The sequence below is a fragment of the Leptosomus discolor genome, chromosome 4 (assembly GCF_034619465.1).
Source record: "Leptosomus discolor isolate bLepDis1 chromosome 4, bLepDis1.hap2, whole genome shotgun sequence".
Classification (NCBI taxonomy): Eukaryota; Metazoa; Chordata; class Aves; order Leptosomiformes; family Leptosomidae; genus Leptosomus; species Leptosomus discolor.
Window position 1 is genome coordinate 11,211,768 of NC_141394.1, and position 23,205 is coordinate 11,234,972.

General features: G+C 44.1%; 1 protein-coding gene across 4 annotated transcripts in view; it reads left to right on the plus strand.

Annotated features, from left to right (window-relative positions):
* Positions 1-23,205, plus strand: part of SLC4A4 (solute carrier family 4 member 4) — a 234,040-nt gene that overhangs the window by 145,452 nt on the left and 65,383 nt on the right. For 3 of the 4 annotated variants that reach the window (XM_086464769.1, XM_086464772.1, XM_086464771.1), the window contains 4 exons: positions 369-504; positions 6,141-6,301; positions 8,543-8,722; positions 19,972-20,048. In XM_086464769.1, coding sequence (XP_086320895.1) covers positions 369-504; positions 6,141-6,301; positions 8,543-8,722; positions 19,972-20,048 — 554 coding nt within the window. Of the gene's footprint in view, positions 1-368; positions 505-6,140; positions 6,302-8,542; positions 8,723-14,735; positions 14,832-19,971; positions 20,049-23,205 lie in introns of all 4 variants that reach the window. The other variant, XM_086464770.1, reaches the window with a different exon arrangement.

Genomic DNA, 23,205 nt, shown 5'->3' on the forward strand with positions numbered 1-23,205 from the left:
TCAGAGTACGAAAGGTCCCTGGGCACGCACCATAGAGCATATTGGTTTTGAGCTTGATAGCGCTTTTTTTACAAGGGCTGCAAATTGCTGTAACATAGTTAAGGACTGTAGGAAGAGGCAAGTTTTCCTGAACTTTACTCCCAGCTTAAACTTTTAAGAAGTTAGGTGAGAGGCAAGGAAGGGGAGAGAGGGAGATAGACGTGCCCTTGCTCACGCCCCTCCGTCGGCAGCAACTAGGATGTCAAATGGAAAAGACAGCCTGGAGAAACAGCTGAATGGCTTTGGGGAGAAGGGGAAGGAGAAGGAGAGGAGCCGCATGTCCCTGGTCATCTCTCAGGCCGTTAACCGCAGTATTTTCACCTCTGCAGTCTCCCCCGCTGCTGAACGCATCCGCTTCATCCTCGGAGAGGAAGATGACAGCCCGGCTCCCCCGCAGCTCTTCACAGAGCTGGATGAACTCCTGGCCATCGATGGACAAGAGATGGAATGGAAGGAGACTGCAAGGTGAGTTGGTTTTCCTTTACCCCAAAAGGGAAGGGCAGCCGCACAGGACCCCTGTAGGAAATTCCTTTAGAACGTTCAACTGGGGTAATATCTGAGCTACAGGATCACTGGGGGAGTCCACAGAAAGGAGCCTGTATAGCTGAAATTACCTTTCTTTCATAAATGAGAGAATTCAAGGATTTGTTTAAATATGCCTTTAAAACAAAAACTAGACAAAAATAGAGCACCGGATTTATTTGAATAATTTGCCTATGGAGAGCCAACAGCTGTATGGGCTTATTAGTGCTTAGCAAAGAATGGTGGTGTCTTGGCCAGAGTTGTCAGCAATCAGTGCCTGAATAAAGCTTCTACAGGTGTGTCAAAACTCCTTCAATTCTGTTGTCCAAAAGTAGATTTGAGCCTGACCCCACCACATGTTGGGAAATTTTAACTGTGTCCCTTTCCTAGCGAGTTACTGATGAAATTAATTTTAAATAGGCAAAAAAAAATGAAAAGTTTTTTTCTTTTGAGGAAATTTTTCAAGGCATGTGTTAAATGCTGGATTGGGTTGCCTGCTTTGAGTTTCTTGGTTAGGGTCTCTGCCTGTTTCTTTGCTGCTGCTGTTGGTTTGGCCAAAAAAACATGCCAAAACCAGGGTCAAAAAACCATGCCAAAAAACTGGCTTCTTTTTTTATCTAGTTGACACAAGTCACATACAGTTCATTTCTGAACACCAGCGAAAGAGCCATTGGATTGGATTCATGATCTAAAGGCTGTTGTTTAGCCTCTAGCCTCATAAAGTTTTGGGGTTTTTTATGCAGTAAAAATATTTTTCATGGGTTTGCCTTAAAAGGTAAATGCCTAATTGCAGCCTGGTTGCTGTGAAAGCCTGAAACATCCCACTAGAAAGAGGTGCTCATCCAGCCGGAGAGAGGTCCGGGGCTCTATCTCCCCCATTCCCAATCCCCCTCACTTAACCTGGGGTTTTTCGTTTTCCTTTATTGTGGCTGGGCTAAGCTCTTTCCCCACCTTCTAGTCTTAAGGGCACCTACTGTGTTCGTAGTTAGCCCGTGTTGTTTGGTTACCTTAATCTTCTTTACTTGTGATTTAATGAACTGCTCCACCACCTACCCCTTTACCCCCTTATCTATCTTTATTTTTACTTCTCGGTCGCTTGGAGAACCTATTTAAAGACTTTTCACCTTTTACCCTTTAACTTCTTACTTGTTGGTCATCCTTTTCTCCATTTATTGCTTTTCTTCCCTCTTATCATTCGTTCACTACTTGCATTTTGTCACCTGTACCCCCCCACCTCTGCATTTCACAGCAAATTATGCTTTCCTCTGCCCATGGATGGGTCTTTGGGAAGAGGGTTTCAACGGCAATTTGTTAAAGCCTTTTCATGATTCAGATCTTAGTGTGGTATTTCTTATTACACAGCCTCTTCGGTCTCTCCTGTATAGTGTGAATATTGGGAAGCTCTGTTATCCTTAAGCCCACCACATGTCAGCCATCAGAAGAAAGATGCCCTGTGCCCTGCGCAGCAGGTCACAAAGCACTGCTGTTTCTTGAGGGACACACGTCAGGAGCCCTCCGCTCTTACGTTCGAAGGACCTTACAGTGGGACATCCTTGCACTCTTCGTACTGTCAGGTGGCTGTAGAGAAAAAGGGAGGTTTTCTTCTTCTCTGGCAAATGACTTCTGGTTTTATGTGTTTTCACATGTATTTGGTAGAAGTGCTAGGTGGAGCTGTATGTATGATTCTCTCTTTAAAGATACATGTACACATTACATGCTTTAAGCACCCTGTTGGGGCACTGTGTAATTCCTAAACTTGGCCCGAGCTCCTGACTTGCATGCTATTTTGTTGATAGTGATCTTGCATAGCATTCAGGATTTTTCGGTATCTTCCTGAAATTACTTAATCTTGCACAACAAAACCTGCTGTAAGCTATGGAGCGGCTCCTACTGCAGGACATACCAGCGAGAGCTGGCTAGCTCCATGCTCCGGTGGGCAGAGGAGCTGCCAGCTGTGCTGCTCCTGCTGCCCTGCCGTCTAAGGCTTGAGAGAGCGTGGAAGCTGTCAGGGAAGAGTGTTTGTATTAAAAGGGTTTAGCAAATGGTACCTTCCCTTCCAGAGCTGTTCTGGTCAATAGAAAAGTAACTGGCACATGTCACGGAAAATTTCTAGCAAAAATCTTAAAGCTACTGATTAAAAAATGTTTCCAGAAGGGGAACTTTAGTTGACCATCTTGGTTCTTGATTCATGTCTGCGTTGCAACCCCAGTACAAACAGGCTATAGTTGTCCCCCTGCACATGGTGACGTGTCTGACAGTAGGTAGGATCAGCCTGTGACCAGGACTTCAGGATGTCGTATTCCTTTGCACAGTCCTCTTGCCCGTTAGCACATCATGGTGTTGGGCCGTGGTTTGCCATAAAAGGCCATTTTGGGGAAGCATCCTTTGCGTACACCAGGTTTCACAACAAAGCCCTGTAAGTGCATTAGTAATGGAACAGTAAAAGGGAAGGTTTATTGCTGTTAAAAGGTAACCTGAAGATTTGGGTCGCTGGGTGCTCTTCGTTCATTTTGTTGATGCTCGTAATCGATTTACCTGGCGTGGATGAACAAGTTCTTGCAGTAACACATGAACTATGAGCAGTAGTTACAGGATACAGAACAAACTAGGAACAGGAAAAGACCTGAAGCAGCTGGAGGCCACCAGTCTATTTTGAGGCTGAGCACAGTACATTTGGGGACCAAGTTGTGTCCACCATAGTATGGGGATTGTCGTTCCACAAGGCAGGAAAATGGTAGAAAGAGATTACAGAGAAAAGGAATGAAAGGTCTGTGAGATGGTAGATAGGGGGTTTAAATCTTCTATTATGGTCTTTTTTTGATTGTATAAGCTCTGTCAGGCAGTACACTTATATCCTTCACTCTTACACATTATATGCAATCCTTCTTGAAGCTCTAAAAATAGCTAAAAAAAGATGGCTACTGCACCTTGAGCAGAGATACTAGCTGTCTTCACAGTATGCTTACACTGACTATACCATCGGCTCCCAGAAGTGCAGGGTGTTATTCTGGAGGCAACCGAGTGCACTGGTGGTGGATTTTTCTCACAAGCCTCAGTCCTTTGGAGACAGCGATGCTGATGGGTACCTGAATTAAGAAGGCTCCAGTGCCAAGAGAGCCTTGCTGGAGCTGTCAGCTTGGCTTCCAGGGCCCAAGAGGCATAACAGAACATGGGTGGTTTATGTCATACCTTGCTGTTTCTCTAATGTGGTCACGGGAAGGTGAAGTACAGCTGAGACAGGAAGGATATGTAGATGTCAAGAACAGAGCGGGACAGAGATGAGGAAGGTAATTTGGTTGTTTGTTTTCTCAAATAACAGCGGAGATAATCTTTTGCCCTGAAACAGCAGCTGCTAGGCTGCAAGCATCATTGCTTTCAGTGCTCGGGGCCCTGCTGAGAGCTGTACGGTTCTGTATTCACGCGCTGGGCAGCCTTAACCCTGTGGCCATCTCTTGTGCCCTCTCTGCTCTCCTCCACCCTGAAAGCCTGGCACGTTCTTCCTGTGCTTGACAGCTGCCCATGCAACTGTATAGTTGGGAGCAAGCTGTTCTGCAGCAGCAGATTTTTTTTAATATTTTTTTTTTTAAAAAAACCCACCCAAAAACAAATAAAGAAGGCAGCATTTGTTAGAGGTATGGGAAGCCACATGGATAGCTTTGCTTAACTAAATACTAAGCTGTTTCAGGGTGTTTGGAAGGCACCTCGCTGTTTGTATCTTCCCATCGAAATGGGTGGGAGTAGAGTGATGCCAGGGGCTGTACCGAATAGAGCAGGGGATGGTTCAAACAGGTTTGCAAGTTAATATTTGTTTTATTGTGTTTGTATAGTGGGTTATAGTGAGAAAAGTAAACAGAAGGAGAATATTGATAGTTGTGAATGATACACTTGCACTGAAAAGACAAACTCTTTGTAATTTGCAGCCTTTATGCTTTTGCAGGGTAAATAGTAATATATAGCCTTTGAAGTTCACAGGCTTCCAGCTACCCAAGTCACCTAGGTGTCCTAGGAAATACCTGGATTTTGCGAACTAAATAGAACCTTATTAATTTGAGATCAGATTCAGTCTTTTAGGTTGAGTTAAAAAGCAGCTTTAAAAAAAAAGTTTCAAAAAGAGATTATTGCCGTTCAAAAGGATAATTGATTAATCCTCAAGTAATACATTTGTCAGGATTAAATGTAATTTCACTTGGTGTTAATAATATCCTCCTGATATTTATGAGCTTCCTTACCTTTATGTGTGTAGTTTTTGTCTTAATAATCCCCTTTATATTAGTCACTGGAATTTTCATTTTCCAGATAAATTAAAAACTATCTCAAGACAGGGTTAAAAAGCACTTCTGCTTTGCAATTAGATGATATTACACCACCTTCCTTTTCCTGCACGCCCAGCTTATAGCAAAGCCGTCGCCTGGTGCTGCCATAAAGGAAAAAGGCCTGTGGCATTTCTTTTTCTTCTCCTGGTGAAGCGGTGGTAGGAGCTGGGTAAAATCTCCTCCCCAAGCCCCCGAAGGAGCGGTTTGCTTCGTCCCGGGCTGCCCACCCATGCGGAGCCCTGGCTGGGTGCAGCAGAGCCAAGGGCAGGGTCGAGCCTGGAGGTGGAGGTGGGCTGCAGCCCTGCGCTCGGGGAGGTGAAGCCTCCTGCTTGCCTGCTCTTAGGACATGGGTTTAGGGGTGGAAAGAGTGTTTTGCACAGAACGGGATTTAACCTTTGCTCTAATCTTCAACTAGAGATGGGCTTTCTGTTTTTTTCAGACCTACTGTGTTAAATCATTAAACAGCTAGCAAGTGGAGGGAAAGAACCAGCCCCTTAATTTGTGTCTTTTCCTTTGGTGGCTCACTTGTTCTTCTAAGAACATCTTTGGATTTGGGTGGGATGTGCTTCTCTCTTCCACCGTTTGCCTCATGCAGCCTGTGGGTATGGGGCAGTATTGTTTGGTGCTGCTGAGTTTCGGCAGTGACTGAAGTTTTCAGAATTTATTGTCTGGATTTGAATACTCAAATACTTGTCACCTTATTTCCAGAAGTGCTGATTTATTTATTTTTTTCCCCATTGTCCTTTTTGTGGAGCTGTGGTGCTCAGCCCTTCTCACTGATTATTTAAGTGTGATGTAGTTACCTGACTTTCTCCCCGTTGGGTCTGGTAAAGTGGCTGTCGAGTTGTTGTGGTTGGTTTGATGCAGCCTCAGGTTAGGGACTGGGCGTGCAAACTTGGGGAGGGAACGTCTGGGTCTCGGCTGCGTCTCTAGGGCTGCCGATGTACCTTTGGCCTGGAGCAAACATCAGCTAAAGGGTGTTAGTTTAAGTCTTGGTGAAAGCTATTAAAGATAACATGTTTTACCTCACATTTGCGATAGTTTACAAGCAGACAGAGCATTATCACTGCTCAGCCGACACACTGCAATTCATTAAGCTTTTGCAACTTGATCGTGGAGTTGTGGCCTTGGAGGGGTGTGGGAAAATGTGTGTGCTTGAACTTGTCAGTATGCTGTGATGATCCAGGGCTCTCACTGCTTTCAGAGATGTGTGTCTGCAGGGAGCCAACAGCTTTAACATGGTCTCGTTGCTCTGCCCTCTCGTAGGTGGATCAAGTTTGAGGAGAAGGTAGAACAAGGTGGGGAGCGATGGAGCAAACCTCATGTGGCCACCTTGTCCCTGCACAGCTTGTTTGAGTTAAGGACGTGTATAGAGAAAGGCTCAATAATGCTGGATATGGAGGCCTCTTCTCTCCCGCAGGTAGTGGGTAAGTAAAGCTGCCTTGGCTCTTTGCCTCAACTCTTCCCCACAAATTTTTGTTAACTCTCATGATGGTTTCACTGATGGTTTTAATAAAAAAGTGCTGCTTTTGGGTTCAGTCCCAGGGTGGGCCACTGCAGGCAGGTGAGGCTCTGTTTAGGATGGGATGCTCCCCTCCAGCAAAGGAGAGTGGAGAGCAGCCACAGCATCAGCTGGTGCTTCACTCTGCTGCATGGGATGCCAGGGGGTTTGCAGTCAAAATAGCTGTGGCCTGGGATGACACTTGGTGACATTGCTGAGAGCTATACCATGTTCCTGATGACGTGTGAGGAGACACACAAAAATAAATTTTAAAAGTGAGCCATCCAGTGGAGGTACATTTAACCAAAACACTACATTTTAGAGCTATTATGTGAAAAGGTGTAGAAGAGCAGAATGAAGTAAACCCCTCACAGAACTCAGTGCTTGGAGTTATAAGCTCAGGAAGCAGACTCAAAATTGTCCTGGCATGAAATTATCAAGTATCAGGTATTGCACTAGTTTGTAAGACTTGGAATTACAAAAGCTGCCTCTGATGTTACCTACAGAGTTTTGAGCTTAGTTTTGCAGGTGCTTACGGTGGCATTTATCTTCCTTTATCTTTGTGTTTATGTATCTAAAGGCACAGCTTTGCAAATTTAAGTTTTATGCTGAAGCCGAACCTGCTTCAGAAGATAGCAGCTGATGTCAGTGGTCCAGTACTTTAACCCTCAAACATTAAATTTCTTTTTGAAGTTGCTTCAAGACATCACCTTCAATATCATTCTTCAACACCCAAATTAGATCTAATTCCTGGGAGATTAAATTACAGATCTGTGGCTGCTGTTGCTGTAACACTGTCCCGAGTGGGGTATTTTTGCTGGTCCAAGTCCTTAATCAGATAGAGATGTCCGAGAAGCCTGCAGACTTGGTTTCCAGAATTATTTAATCATGATCACTTGGTTGGTGTCTGATAGTGACATGCAGGAAAGAAAAACTCAAAAGAGCTCTCTTTGTTGATTTGTGTTATATCAGAAACATGGAAGGGACGAAATACTCGCCAGATGGAGAAGGATAAACTCAATGAAGAAAGACATATTGTTCTGAAGGAAGTATTCCAAAAATCACTAACAGAAATGAAAGAACAACAAAAGCTTACAGAAAAGTGGCAGTGTACAAAAATAAACCTTTTGCCAAACATTTTGTGTAACTGTGCCTACGTGCCTATAGCTTTCCTTTTCTGAGTTTGGGTGGAAGAAATAGGCTTTTTTCCCTAGTGATGTGAAGAGGCATTAATTCTTGGGCAGCATGTACAGGATGACTTTCTGACTCACTGAGTTAGCAAATGTGATGCATGTTCTGCCTCCCGTTTCCCATAACTTTTATTATTAGCACAAATAAAAGTTACTGGTAGACAAATAAGAGCTGCCACTTTCCCTTGGGGGACAGCACGTTAACTGAAGTAATCAAGGGAAAAACTTAATGGGAGATTTAATGCACAATAGAGAGTCTTAACAAATCTGGCTACCTTTTTTTTTTTTTCTTTCTGCTCTGGGACAGGGGATCAGAAAGGAGAGAACTGATGGAAGTGAGTAGTCTTTGTAGTGGGCCACGAGCCTTTTTTCCTGGTGGTTCAGTTAAAGGCAGAGCCACATAATACGTCCTGTGACAATTGGAGCAAGTTCTGCCTTTTGTAGTTGCCATCATTTTACTTCAGTTCTGAGAGTGAGTGATTTAATTAGTTACTCATCTTCAGGACTTTTTCCTGTCATTAGATTAGGTTTTACTGGGGGCCTGCAAGGTGAACAGACCTTGATGAATCTGATAGAAGTTTTACCGTGTTGTAGCTTCTTCATAAAAGCACAGGGTCAGAGCAAATTCCCTTTGTGACCCAAGGACCATCTTATCCTGGATACAGTTGGTTTGAAATAGGCTCAGTGGCATATATGAAGAAGAGAGTCTCAGTGCAATAGGTAGGTGTCGATGGCTGATGGATTTTGCTGGATGGAAATGCTTATGTTCTATTTCAAAAGAAGTGGCTAACAGAGATTCCCATTAAAAATAAAATGGCAAAAACTTGTGGTGGTTTTGAGATGGGAAGGAAAGCCTTCAAAAAGGTAGGGTGAAAATGGTCCATCTCTCTCCCCCTGCTCTCCGTTTGCAGCTGAATTTTGTGCTTTCTGATTAATTGTCCTCTCCTCTCCCTCACCCCTTTCTTTGCATGTGACAGAAATGGTCGTCGACAATCAGATCGAGACGGGGCTTTTGAAATCAGAACTGAAGGACAAAGTCACCTACACGCTGCTCAGGAAGCACCGGCACCAGACCAAGAAATCCAACCTGCGCTCTCTGGCTGACATCGGAAAGACCGTCTCCAGTGCAAGTAGGATGTTTACCAACCCCGATAATGGTAATGCAGAGGCTAACTGGCTATAGCCTTCCCTTCTAAAGCAACCCACCAAACCTGCCCGCCAAAAACTAACTGCGTTGCCCTGACAATGCTTTTCTAACCCATGATTAGTATAGCGAGTCCCATACTGATAACACATCAGTGGTGGGCTTCGAAGGCTGCTTTGGCCGTGGCACATCGCTCTAACCGTATCTTCACTGGACTGAGTAGGAGAGGAGAGGAGGGGAGGCAGCAGGCAGGCAGCAGGGTGCAGGAGGCACAGGGAAAGGCAGAGAGATGCTCTTGCAGCTGGCATGTAGGAGATGGTGTAGGAACAGTGATGGGAAAAAGAGGTTTGCAAAATACCAGCTGTGCCTGAACCTAAAAGGCTGATCATCTGAAATGTTTGGGCAGAGACAAAGCTTTCATGTGCATTCGATTTCTGTAACAGATGGTGTCGATGGCACTCTTAAGCAAAATTTACGTGGTGGTAACATCTAGCTTGCATTTTATTGCCATACAATCGTTGTCCAGTGTGGGTAAAGCTGATTTCCATCTTGCTTTGTTCATCCTAAAATTGTTTTGTGGCGTATGTTGTGAATATGTCTGTCTGTCTCTAAAAAAGGTGTTCTAGATAGTGCCATGTTTATAGTGGCGTCTACAAATGTGCGTGTGCTCGAGGATGCAGTCAGCTATAGAGGCCTTGGCAGTGACTCTGTGCTTACCCGTACATTGAGATTTGCAGTCGTCTTACTAGGGATAATGAAAAAAGAGGAATTCTAAGCCTGTCATCGTGTCTTGGGGTTCTGTCAACTGCCTCCTGTTGCAGTTTGGAAATTTGTCTAAAAGTTGCCATTTCAAAATAGGCAGAAATGAAAGCAAGCGAAGAAATTACTTTCTTCTTGCTACATTTAAGGCCTCTTAGCTTTCTGTGTTCTGCTTCTAAAACTCACCCTAACATTTCTCCCTAACCTATTATCATACTTTATTAGTATTTCCTACTTTTTATTATTCTTTGCTTTTGCCACAGGTGTGTATGTGCATGTGAAGAATATTTATTGCTCTTGATGATGCATCTTGTCATGTACAAGTGCCTTGATAATGCCGTGATTAAGAGAATAACACAAAGGCGCAATAACATGAATCAAGGGAATGTCCTGGGCGTGCAGCTTTTCAGCGAATCTCCCTGCAGGAGTCCAATGGAGCAAAGAGAGGGACTGTGCTTTGGAGAGTGCTGCAAAGAAATTCCAGTTCTGGGAAAGGAGCTCAGTGTGGCCAGATACTAAAGATAGGGAAGCCTCTTCCAGGGCACACTGCAGTGAGGGAAAAGGTTCTTCTGGGCACCACCAAGCTTTGCTTTTGGCCTGCAGACACCTTGCTAACTGGGTAATACAGATGGGTAGGAGTACCTGTGGAGGGCCAGACCCAGGAGAGGTGGTGTTCAGGAGCTCTAGCTGAACTGTTGCTCCCCAAGCTGCCCTGCTCATTCCCTGTTAGTCTCAGGCATAAAACTTGTAGGTGCTTTGGGTTTTTTTGCCCTTCAATCAGCCAGGCAGTTCAGATCCCTGGAGGATGCCTCCATTGTGTCAGGACTGGGCACCTGGCGAGTGAGTTGTGTTTGTTTTCACTTGGGATTAAGAAATTATGTTCTTTCCAGCACACACTCTGGGGCTTTCCGTTGTGTCCTCCACACTGTTTGTGTGGGAGGCATCTGCTTTCTGTTAAAAGAAGGAAACAGCTGTGGCAGGTAAAACGCATAGGCAGTAGTTGCGGTGGTGTCAATAGCTATCAGTTACCCCTTCTGTGACTACTGCTTTTTCTGGACCACTGAAAAGATGAACAGGTTTGCTTTGAGGAGAAGGATCCTGGATCGTAGCTGTGCTGTATGGGAGGCAAAACATCAGACAGACAGGTCTTTAGCACACATCGCCGGGGTGCTTCAGTGGCCTTGTGCATGGCATAGGGGATGCCCTCAGTTCTTGGCTCCAGCCTAGCTCCCTTTCCTGACGGTAGGCACTGCGACACCGAGGGTTATAGTAATGTGGAGAGATGTTTCCAGGCTGGCCCACGCTACACTTGTGATTCCACAGGCAGACCTAACCACTCCCGTATTGCGTGGGAGACGAGCAGGTAAACTCCTGACTGTTGGGAGTGCCTCTGTGCTTGGGCAGTGATACGCTTTTGGCCTCTGTTGCACTTGAACAAGTCATCAAGTTTAGTGTTTTATTCTGAGTACCTGTATTAGTGAGTTCCTAAGGTGTAGAAACGTAAGGAAACCATTGGGATTGACTATCTGGCATTGCTATGAGTAGTGCCTCCTTCAGACATGACAAGAGTCTGAACTGAAATGGTTAAATGAGCTCTGTTTACAGTGTCCATCCACCTTCCGCCCCGTATTGCATCTATTTTTGCTGCACCGTATGCTTGTAACAGCCTCCTGTTTTCTCAGCAGCTGGTGAATGTCGAATTCTTCCCTTCTGCAGCTAAAGTCATTCCTTGAGGAGCCATCAGAACCTCAGGGCGTTAAAGACAAATTAGAACTTACTTAAGGGGTTTGAAGGTACATCATGCTCGGTGTGTTGTTTAGCTCTCCCTTGGACGGTAAGCCCTGTCTCTGCACTCTACAGAGCCGGACTTTCAGGGCTGGTTACAGAGAAGATAACAACATGCTTATCCTGGGAAGGACGATGCTGACAAAGGGCGTTCCTCTACGTTCTCACTCCAGCCCCTGCTTATTTTTCATGGCTAAGGGCATCCTTTACCCGGATCCTAGGTGACTTCCTTTTTCATTCATTTCATTTTCTTCTTCAAAGGGGCTGTGCAGGTCCTGTCTTAGTTGGACTGATTCTTTGCTTAGCCCACTGGCTGACCTTCAGCTACTCCTTTCATGTCATTTTGCCTTTGTTTCCCTACCTGGGATGTTTATGTGTTATGAGAATGTATAATGCATTATTTTCCGTGACAGTTAAAGTGCTTTGAGACTGAAGGAGGGAGAGGCTTACATGCAAAGGGAAATACTTCATGAATAGTCGTTACTGTTATTTATTATTTACACTTTACTGAAAAACTAACTCCAAAATGTATTTGATCAAGTTATACCACGCTCCCTGGAACTCAGTGAGTGCCTCTCATGTGCTTCTACAGGCAGAATTTGTCCTTTAGATAGATAAAAATTTAATGAGGCCAACAGGAGTGCAGCTGTCTCTCAACGTGGCTAGTCACAATAATGAAAGTGCCATCGGCCCTAAGCGCTCATGAATTTCCCTAGAGTTTCTTTCCAGGTAGGTATTTCTTTCAGTGTCTACCTTTCATTTCAGCCTCAATGAAACCTTCATCCAATATTCATGCTGCCACCAGGTTCAGGAGAACGACAGCCCCCCCCGTGCATCACTTGCTTCTCACCTTGGCGCAATAGGTCTACAGCCTGGTGTCTTTGGGAAGCAGCTTGGCTTTCTGCTCGACTGACGTTAGCTGCTGTTGTCGAAAGGGGGAACTTCTCATCTCTAGTTTACCCATAAAATGCAGCGATGGACATTACAGAGCACCCTGCGCATTTAATGGACACAGTACCTGTGTGTTCATTAAGGGCTGTTAATTACTGAAGCAGAATCAGACCCTGCTGTAGGTTATGGGTCAAAATATTATGCAACTTATTGCTCTTACTGGGCAATCACAATTGATTGGGAACCTATGATTTCGATACCTAATTGTATTAAATTACTTTTCAAAAACATTTATTTAGGAAACACTTTAGCATAATGTCATTGGCATGGATTCTGCCCATGATTTTCCTTCTTTTTTTTTTTTTTTTTTACCAGGGCAGTTAGGCTTAAAACTCAAATTAAATAATGACAAATTTCTTCAAGGGTGTTTGTTAGATCTGAAATCTGGAAATATCCCCATGGCTGTGTTCTCAAAGCTACTGAGGTGCCTGTATCTCAGTTATTTCAGAGCGCTTAAATAACCAAGTCACAGGGGCTCAAAAATTTTTTGTGTCTTTCTTAGCTTCATGGTAAGCTTGCATAAGCTCCTGTTCTGGTATTATGTTTAATCATAATTAAAACTTCTGAGTGTGTCCCAACGTATTTTTTATGCATAAAGCAAACCTCACCAGGGATGACTGTGGCTCTGTGGTCCCTGGTAGCAAAGTCATCCTCCACCCCCTTCTTTCATTTCGCTGCTCTTTTTGAAGATAAGACTCAGTAGCAATCAGATTGGCAGAAACACAGAACTTTTGAGTGGCAAAGGTGTGCACTGAATGCCTTTTATTCATTGCTGCGTCATAAAGATTGATATTTGGATCATGCTTGTGGGAGGAGGTTTTCTCAGAAATCCTTTTGCTCTCAGGAAAGAAATTGGGCAAAAGATGGTAATTTCTTGTGCAGCATCGGATGGAGGAGGATGAATCAAAGCACTCCTTTGTTGTCCATTCGACAGCAAAAAGATGATTATAAAAAGCGGAGCAGACAAAGCTGTACCAAGTGATTACTCAAAGTTACCTTACAAAGACACCGCCCTTTTCCTTTCTTTTACTGGTAGGAGGTTGAGCTGTATGAAGTGTTCAACAAGGACATTTTGATTTTTACATTTCAATTGAACTCCTGCAGGGTTTTTTGACAGGGTTTTTTGTGTGTGTCTTGTTTTGTTGACTGGCTTTCTAAGAGTTCTTTGTGTCCTTTCCTGGCACAGGGTACGGCACTTGACGTGAAGCCCTGCAATAAATAACGTATATACGCTAGCAGCTCTCCAGCAGTCCTTGCCCACCTTTGGGTTGTAATGCAGGTCTGCCCTGGGCTTCCCACTGTATAAAATGAGAACCGTGGTCACCATTCCTTACGCAGGTGTCTGATCAGTGTTTACCAGTGCTTCAGTGGTGACATTTGCTATGCATTTCTGACTTTTATTTTTGTTTAAAAGCTTCCTGCCTGCCAGCAGTTTGCGTGATTTAACACCTGTGAGAGCCTTTGGCAAAAGCGTTGGAGAGGTGGTCAAACTGTACTAAAACCGAGCTGGCAGAGGCTGTAGAAAACTGCGATGTGTTTAAGTGTGAGTGGTTAACCACTGTGAATAATGGCATGCTCCCCATCACCGTGTGGATGGTGTCTGTGCTGCCCAAACACCTCGTGAACATTATTTATTTTCACTGTGCTGACAGCGTAGTTTGGAAACAGTGGAGTTAAAATAACAGGCTGTCTGCAATGCCTTGGCTGATCACTGAAGGAAGGAAGGATAGCTAGCAACAGATGAAAACTTCTCTAAAGTTTTTATTCTGTGATACAGTTCAGCTTTATTCAGTTAAGTGTTTTTCATACAAACTGCATCCTCTGTCCCTTTAGAGAGTTGAATGATGCTGTCAGCTGAATAATACCAGCACAGGAGCAGAGAAGTTTAAGTCAGAAATGAGATCTTTTTCAAAGAATGCTTCAGAAAAAAACACCAATGTATTTAGCTGTTTGCATTATTTGAAGCATTGCAGACTAAGGTGTACATTTCCAAGCCTGAATTGGTGTGCCTGGGTACCTACATTGTCAGGATGCTCAAAATTGGCTCCTACAGGGATGTGACCTGTTTTTGGTTTTTTTTGGTTTGGTTGTTTTGTTGTTTTTTTTTTTTAAAAGTGCTGTATGTCTACTGCTCTGGCTGACCGCCCTGCAGCCTGGGACGGCTCAGCACAGTTAGCGCTGCTGCTACCTTGCTCGGTTGCTTGAAATCTGCTTCAAAGATGCCTGAATTTTAGACACTAGGGCTGGAAAACTGGCTCCAGACCTGCCAACTGAACACTAAAAGCCGGAGCTATGAAGGGGATGCCATGCTCCCAATGAGTGGGCTTGCCCCTTTGGTCACCCCTCTGTGCAGAAAGGTGCACTCGTGTGTAACTGCGACTGTTCAAACACTCTGTCTCCTACCTGGCTTGCTTGTGCAATTGCTTGAGCGTTTCTTTCTTGCCTTTTTTTTTTTCTTTTCTTTGACTTTTCAACTTTGCTCTCTTCCTCCTCTTTGTTGCTGCTACTGTCTCCTGCTTGCACCGTACAAGCACGCAGCCCGCTCGAGAGCTCCGTGCCCTGCCTAGCCACCCGCACGTTGGATGATGAAATCCGGGTGCAGCGCAGCCCCAGCGTGGGATGGCTCAGTAAGTCACGGGCAGGGGCGAGGGCGGGTGGGTTGGGGGAGAGGTGAGGAAGAGGAAGGGGGAACCCACACCAGCCGGTCTCCTAACGCTTGCTGCTGCGTTAACAGTGGGAAGACTGCAAATGTGTTCCTTGTGGAATGGCTGCTGCTCTGGCTGTCTATGTTACCCCCACTGTCCCCTCCTGCTGCTCTGTTTCACCCTATTTCTTTTTTTTTTTTTTTCCTTCATCTGGGATGAAACAGGTAGGTCAGCCTGCAGTCCCCTTCTTCAGACAGTGGTCTCCCCTCTTGAGCCACCTAGTGACGTTTCTTTCATCTATTTACAGTGTCCTTTGGCTGCTAAAAGGGCTTTTGCTGCCACTACAGTATTATAAATGCAACGAGCTTAAATATTTGATTTTCCATATAAATTAAATACAAAAATAGGCTCCCTTTGTCACACAGTTAGCAGGCCCCACCAGCTTTCTCTCTCAGCAAAGAGCTGGACCTTTCTCAGGTCCTGCTTCTTTCTGATGATCTTTTGTAAAACGTGACTTATCAGGAGCCTTGCAGATAGCAGAGGAGCATCCTGTTCCCCTGGCAAGGCACAGCGCATGCACTGGTGGCAGATGTGTTCTTTATAGGCCATAGCAGTCTACAGGCATCTGAATTTCAGGATATTGCCCATGAAAGATGACTATGGGGCCTGTAGGTAGAATGAGATAATAGCACGGAGGGATTTGGACTGCCTGCCGTACTTCTTGCACCAGCACTTGGCTGAACGCAGCCAAGGAGAGGCTAGCATCGCCTTTGCCAGAGAGACAGTAATGTAAATTAGGCCTGAATCAGGAAATTATCCTTGGTTAGCAAACTGCTAAGGGTGAACATCGTGTGCCGAAGTCTTTGGCTGAGATCTCGGCAGCAGAAACTTTTTACTCTGCTGGTTTGTTCAGGGCTCTGAGAGGCTTGTTGCTTCCTTCTGCTCCCATGTTTCCTCTCGATTTGGAGAAGCTGCTCACCTGAGGACTCCCAACTTTTTAAGGTTAGGGTTTTTTTCCTTTCTTTCAGGTCTTTTTCAGAAGTGGCATTGCTAGGCTTACCCCAGAGACTGTAACCTCCAAATGGCTGAGTCTGCTGCAGAGAGTTGCTGGTATGAGCAGACTTGTTATACAAACATAAAAAAATGAGTGTTGGACATATCCTTCCTGGGTCTTCAAAGGGGCACAACCAGAAGGGATTTGGGCTGTACAGATTTGGGCCACAGTGTCCACAAAGCCAAATGGCTTCTGAGCCAACATTGCGCGTGTTGAGTCTTGCATTCCTAGCAGCCTGTTTCTGTTAGTGACTTTGCTTGGCAGTCAAGATGAAATCATGGATTTTGGGAAAACTTCTGAATGCAGGCTGGGATACTGTCAACTGCCTTAGGTCAGCAAAGCTGGTAAAAGGTGAGGCTTGTGGTTTCCAGTTTGTTCTAGACATCATCAAAGTCAGTACTGAGTGGGACTAGTCTGAACTTGAGGACCTTGTAAGGCATCTTGAAAAGGTGATATGCATAGACAGCAAAGTTTAGGGGAAAACAGTCCTATTACATGTCTAAGAGGTTTTGGCTGTCAGCATTAAGGGTAAAAACTCTTGCAAGATGGAGATACCAGTCATCTTAGCCTGTGAGAGCCCTATTTAAACTGGGATTATGAGACACTTTCTACCTCCAAAGAACAGAGCATGTTGTGAAGTTCTGGTGCTCAGATCTCTTAATGCAAGGCCAGACTGATGGTGGAAAGAGGGAGTGAATAAGGTCTGTGTGTTGTGCCAAGAAGATGGAGCTATGGCTAACGTGCTTTCAGCTCTTTGTGGGGATAACTGAGAAACGAGTGCAGGGGCAGGCTAGCTTTCTTCTTGGGCTCAGGTCCTCCTTCCTTGTAGGAGCTCTGTCACTGACTGAAATAGGAGTGCTATCACACAAGCAGTTTCTTTAGAGAAGATGTCAGAGCAGTGCTGAATTGCCAGTGAGGGATTTACAGGCATGAGGGGGATATTCCTCATCTGAAATGCTCTAACTGTGACAAAAGGGGTTTCTTCTGCCCGGAGGTTCGAGGTTCTTGTTGTACAGGGTTTTGTCTGATGTCCCCCACTTCTAGGCTCCATGCACTTGTCCTTGTTCAGCCTGGTAGTGGTAGCGCTGCTGTAGCTGTGGTGGTTTCAGAGTATAGTCAAGGTCATGTTTGTAGGGAAGTGTGGTATTTATTAAACCAAGGGGTAAAACTGGAAAAGGCAGACAAGTGTTTTGGCACATGGGTCTGTCCAGGTCTGGAATAAGTATGGGATGTCTTGAGAAGAGCTGCTGTGAGTTTGATGTGGTTATGTTGATCATGTTGGGAGAAAGAGGCTGCTAGCGAGGCGGTGAAGTCATTAGCTGCTTCCTCTAGAAAGAAGGGTAATTATCTCCTAAGAAACATTCAGCCTTGATCATGCAAGAAACAAAGCAAACAAATGTTTTAATCTGGAGAAATATCAGCTATGAAGGCTGTGGGCCCTCATTTTAGTTTGTTTACTCCAGAAGTGAACCTAGAAATTTGGAAAACCTCCAAAGCAGTCTGCAGAAAATGAAGGGATACCTTCAGCAGATGCCTTTCTCTACAGCTACATAGTGCAGCTCTTCTGAATAAAATCCATGGAAGCAGCGCTAAATGACTGTATAAAATAAAATCCTTAGTATTTTCTGCCCTCGTTCAAAGCTTTTTGGAAGCCATGCTTAGTTCCTTCTCAGTTGGAGTCATTAGCCATGCCAGGACTTGGAGGTCTCGTGGTGAGGCTTGAACAAGGGGAAATCCATCTCTGCAATGCTGTCTCACCATCCACAGCAGAACAGAGCTCTCCACAACCCACGAACTGGCTTTGGGCAGTGTGAGATACCCAGCTCTGAGAGCAGCATTCCCATCACTGCACGTCTTTGAACTTCTCCAGAGCTGTTTAACTCTGCTGAAGACTTTCTTGTTTATTTTCTCTCACTCGGTAACACTCGGGTGATAGAAACTTTGCTTTGACTCGCCAAGCTGCGTGACACCAATTATCAGCGTGAACAAGCTTCGCATTTTAAAGAAGGTGCTTCTGTGATTCTTTATTTGATATTATTGGCTCAGATTTGCAAAGCAACCATGTGTATCTCTGCATTGAGCTTCAGTCTTTAATTTTAATTTATGGGTACATTATATACTTGTCAAAGATTTCCCAGAATTGGCAGTGTCTCTGAAACCTTTAAAGATAATTAATTACAACATACCAGAAAAAGGAGCCCTGGGTTTCAGTAAGGCTTCAGGATTACAATAACTTGGCTTTATTTTGGTTTCTTTTTTGGTCCAGCCTTTGATTTTTACCAAATAGAAATAAAAGAACAAAGTAACGTCTGTGCCATGTAACAGACAGAACACACGCAAATTGATCGTTTTTTTCCTGTTTCGTTCGTGTGTTTATCTCCTACCTACGGATTCATATCAAACATTCAGTCAAATTTTGTAGGCATTTCTAACTGTCTTTCTGATAATTAGGAGAATGGTTACTAATAAATGTGGCATAAACCAGTCTTCCAAGTGGCGTTTCCCACTCTATGAGTAAACATATTTGTAAAAACTTTGTAGAGGTAGGATGGGGTATTAAATCTGGCTTGTAATAACAGCAGGAAGAGGAAAAGCTGGGGGTGCCCCTTTTATAGTATCTGATTTATCTATTTGTGCTTGGTTTTTTCTGTGTGGACCAAGTGGCTCATAAGAAAGAATGCTTTAAGTCTATCTTCACATACATTGAGTGTGTTGTAGAGAAAACCCAACTCTGAGAGTCCAGATCTTTTTCTTCCCACTTCTTTTTTTGGGTTTTTTTGTTTGTTTGTTTGTTTTTGGTGCTTGGTATGCTGATTTATTATAGAGCTTGTTTGCGGTGGGAGCTGATGAACACTGAAAACTTGGGCTTTCACTTTGATATGACTATCAAAGCATAAGTTTAATCAATATTTTCTGGAAACATAGCCTAAGTTGGGAAATCCCTCAGTACCAATTTTTTTTGAGTATTTTCTGTCTTTCCCCTTACGTTTATGGGCAGAAACTCTGTGGTAACAGCTCCTGTTGCTATGCTTCTGGTTCCTATGAGCTCCTATGTCTGAGAAGGGATAGGAAAATTTCAGAATAATTAAAAAAATGCATTCTGACTGCTGTGCTTTATGATACTGTATCCATCCCAGAAGTCCTTTTTTTTTTTTTTTTTTTTTAATTAGTTTTCTTTTTTTACAATTATGGCTATTTCTGGGTTTCTTCAGTTTTAACTACAAATGCTTTTAGTGGGACTGTAGCACTGAATTCTGAAATCATGGGGCTTTTTTCCAGGTTCTTTAGAACTGTTCCTGTATGTTCTGCTAGTCTCTGAGAACACAAGTGTAAGTAGGATAAGCAGTCCGTAAGGGAGCAAGCAGCTCTTCACTAGCTGTTCTGCAGTGCCTGAATGCCAATGTGTCGTGCTTACAGATGAGCAGTTTGTCTTTGAAAAAAGAAGTGGAGGTGAACGGCTTCAGCTCTTTGTCTCTGGCAGGTTTCTTCATCTTTCTGGGGTATCTGGTGTCAGGAATTGGTGACTTTTGGCCTGTCAATGTGGTGCACATGTTGTTTTAATAGGTAAAATGCTGAAGGTTCATGATCTTAGTTAATGAGCTTACTTGAAGAAAGGTAGATTTTTTTATTATTGGCTGTTCTGAAGGACCAGGAGCTGCCAACCTCCCTCGCTGTGTGAGCTGCACACCAGAGTCTGGGCTGCTGAGGAGCGTAGGGCAGATGCCATCTACATCAGAGAGCTAAGGTGAGGGGTGTGCAGGTCAGGGTGACCACTGTGTTTTTGACTGGGTCCTGGGTGACCCAGAGCATCAGTGTCAGCAACCTGTTGCTCCTTTGCTTTTTCTCCCACAGGCAGGAATTATGGAAGTCGTTAGACTCTCTTGTTCTCCTAAGAGTCATGGGATCCCATGTGCCACGTAAAGTCGCAGAAAGCAGCCTGTCAGGGTCTTAAATTCCTCACATAAACCTCCCTTGTGCAAGGAAAGGTGTTGCTGTAGCCGGAGCCTCTGTGTTCTTCTGACTGGATTGAAACAGGTGCTTTAATTGGTGTTGACATTGTTCTTACAGGCAGCCCAGCCATGGCTCACAGAAACCTGACTTCCACCAGTCTGAATGACATCTCTGACAAGCCTGAGAAAGATCAGGTAAGCCTCAGGTTCAGCCTTCACTTGGTGATGTGTGTGGTTAGGAGCTGGATGTTGGGAGAAGAGTCTCTGTACCATAAAACTGAAGCAGAAGAAGAGGGACAACAAGGTGAGTAGAGTTTTTCTGAGTCCTGTTAATGGATCCTCCACTTTTTAAGCACCAGCCCTTGGAAACAGCAGATTAAACTCAGGCAAGGCCCAGAGCAAAAAACACCATGTACATGGCATTTTGCTGATACCCATGAGAAAGGAGGGGAAATATCCAGATATTGATGTATTCCTCATCCTCTTCCTGCTGAGAAGCGGGTCCTCAGGGGTTACAGCAAGGGACTGCACAGGAGCTAAGGTCCTATAGCGGTCCAGGACGTGTGTTCACAAGGGCCATGGGGTAGATTATTCAGGGGAATGTGTCCCAACTACAGCAGCTGGTGGAGTAATAGACGCTAGTTCAGCCTGTGCAACTCTGCATCACTTCAGAAAGGTAACTGTGGACGAACAGCTCCAAAATGGAGATAAGTAATAAAGTTAAAATTGGCCTTTAGTGCCAAGTCTCCATGAATTTGCCCAGTTTCTTAGGCTAGGGTAATGTTTGCGGTGTATCATATGGGCTACCTTTTTGCGTGTTCTCATCCTTTCTGAGAGCTGAAGAGTGTGAGGGGTAAGAGTGAGTTTATTTCAGCTCTTAGAAAACTGCTGTCTGAATAAGGTCTCTGTGCAAATTTCAAAACACCTTTGTCTTGATTCAAAAAGTGGGTTATTCTCAAAGCGTGACTGTTTCTTTTGGAGAATCTTTTTTTTTTTCCCCCATGTCTTTCTGCATTCTCTAGTCCCATGGTTATCCTGAATGCAAATGTGAGTTACTTTGGAAAATTATTTGGGTAACGCAGTAATGCTGGCCAGCTGAGAATGACTCTAGGCCCTCAAATGATGGCTGGTTGTGATCTTCTGTAAGTGCAACTCTGCCTTAAAGGGACACAGCAACATAATCAATGCAGAAAAGTTCAGAGTAATTAAATATTTAAAAAATAAACATGTATCTGTATAAATAAATGTACTTCATGGAAAGTGAAGCAGGGCGATGTGTTTTGCATTGACCTCTGTGTCATTCAGAGTTGTAGCATACCTATCGGTTGTTTTTGCAAAATATCTGTTTCCTTTAATATACACCTGAGGAAAGAGTAGGACTGTAAAATAGCTTTTTTTTCATTGGAAAGACTGCTATGTTTTCTGGTTTTAATCACTTTATAATTGGAACCTTACAGACAGACTAGCAGAGAACTAGAGCTGAATGTTGCAGCAGGCTTCATAGATCTCAGTAGTGCAAACAGTCTCAATTGCCCCTCCTTGCCGAAATGTCTCTGGACACATACAGATAATAGACTTTTTGTGTAGGATTGGGTATAAAAATAGATGTTTCGCTAGTGCTAATGGTGAAATCTGTTAATAAATCCAGTCTGGAAGTCCACTCCAAAGTTTTTAACTTCCAGTGTAGAGAATGCCTGACTGTTGGTAGTGAAAACTGTTCCTTGAAAACTAACTAGTTCCAAAATGCCGCTTAGTTAATTAGCCCGTGTCCTGCTGATGAACTTTGCACAATGGAACCCTTGTACTGTACGCCTTTTGAAGCTGGCCTGAGAAATCACCTTAGATCTCGATTTTCGTTACTTATTGACTGAAACTCCTGTCTTGATAAGGTTTGTGAAATTGTGGTGATGCCTGGCAACTTTCTGGAGCGGAACTTAGCATGCCGTACAGCAGGAGGCAAGAGAATAATCCATCATGTTATGACAACAGGAGCTGGAAAGAGAACAGATTTTCTTGCCTTGACAGCAGAGTGATTTGCTTTCATTATTTTGGTATCCCATCTGGAAGCCTGACAGTTAACGAGGCCATATAGTGAGTATAACTCTGCTGGAGAAAGAGGCTATTCCAGTTTTTATTTATTTATGTGTGTCTAAGAACTGTGACAGGCTGAAGTCAGTTTATAACAGTTGCTTGGAGCAGGACTGAGACCTAAGCGCTTTCATTGGTCACTATTTTTGCAAAGATAAAGGAGAGAATTGTGTGCCCTTGTTTTAAAGGAAGAAAGGCTCTGGACAAACTTCTGTACACCTTCAATAACTTTTCTGCCTACCTACATCCTTAATTTTCAGTTCTGCAACCTTTAATGCTAACAGGAATGGTGCAATTAACAGTGTAGCGTCATTATAACCAGAATACTCCTTTAATCTGTGCTTCAGTAGGTTCTTACTGAGCAGAAAGACACCTAAGTAAAATTAAATTAGAAGTTCCGGATGCTTTCTCTTCAAGCTGTGAAATGTGCTCCTCCTGAAGATGTTATGCTTTTATTTCTTTTTTTATTTCTTTTTCTTTCTGTGTCTATCCCTTTCTCTTTATGGAGCCATGCTGGTGGCCCCTGCTCTGTAGTTGCAGTATGACCTCAAGCCCTCCCTTTTTTAGGTTAGCAGAGCAGGTTTTGTGATTGTCACTCACATGATGAGGTGGAGAGGGACACAGGAAGCCTACCTGGGGAAGTCTTCTTACCCAAGTACTAGCCTCCACACCCAGTGATATTTAACTTTTTCCATCCTGAGATGCCCTGTCTCTGCTTAGCAGCAGTTCCCTTGCATACTTTTGGAAAAGCAGGCAGGTCCTGGGCATCCGACTGCAGCTTCCCTGCTCCTTTTCCCTGGACGTTGTAAGATCCGAGTTGAAAACTGGTGTCTCCTGTTGTATGACACTAATAATTCTTTATTTGGGATCATTCTCTGTAGAGCTAAACGAGGAGCAGATCTCTTGGTGTGCTGCGGTTGCCTCACCACTAGCGAGTACTGAATTTTTCCGTTCAGTTCCATGTTTGCAACAACTGGTGGTTTCCAAGGATAGCCTTTGAGGTTAGAGGCAACAAAACAAGCCTGGAGAAGGAAGGTCAGAAGGGGACACTCTGGGAGGGGAATGCTGTCTGCAGAAGAGTGGCATGTGTTGGTGTGTTATCTAATACACTTGGCCACTTCTCTCTCTTCCTGGAGCTGGACTTTTATTGGCAGCAGTGCTTGAGCATGGTCACCTGGGCCAGGCTGCTTTCAGGTGGCTTGGGTTGTGGTTGTTTTTCTTAGATAATCCAATTAAGTAGCAGTAAGCAGCTGGGACCTCAGCT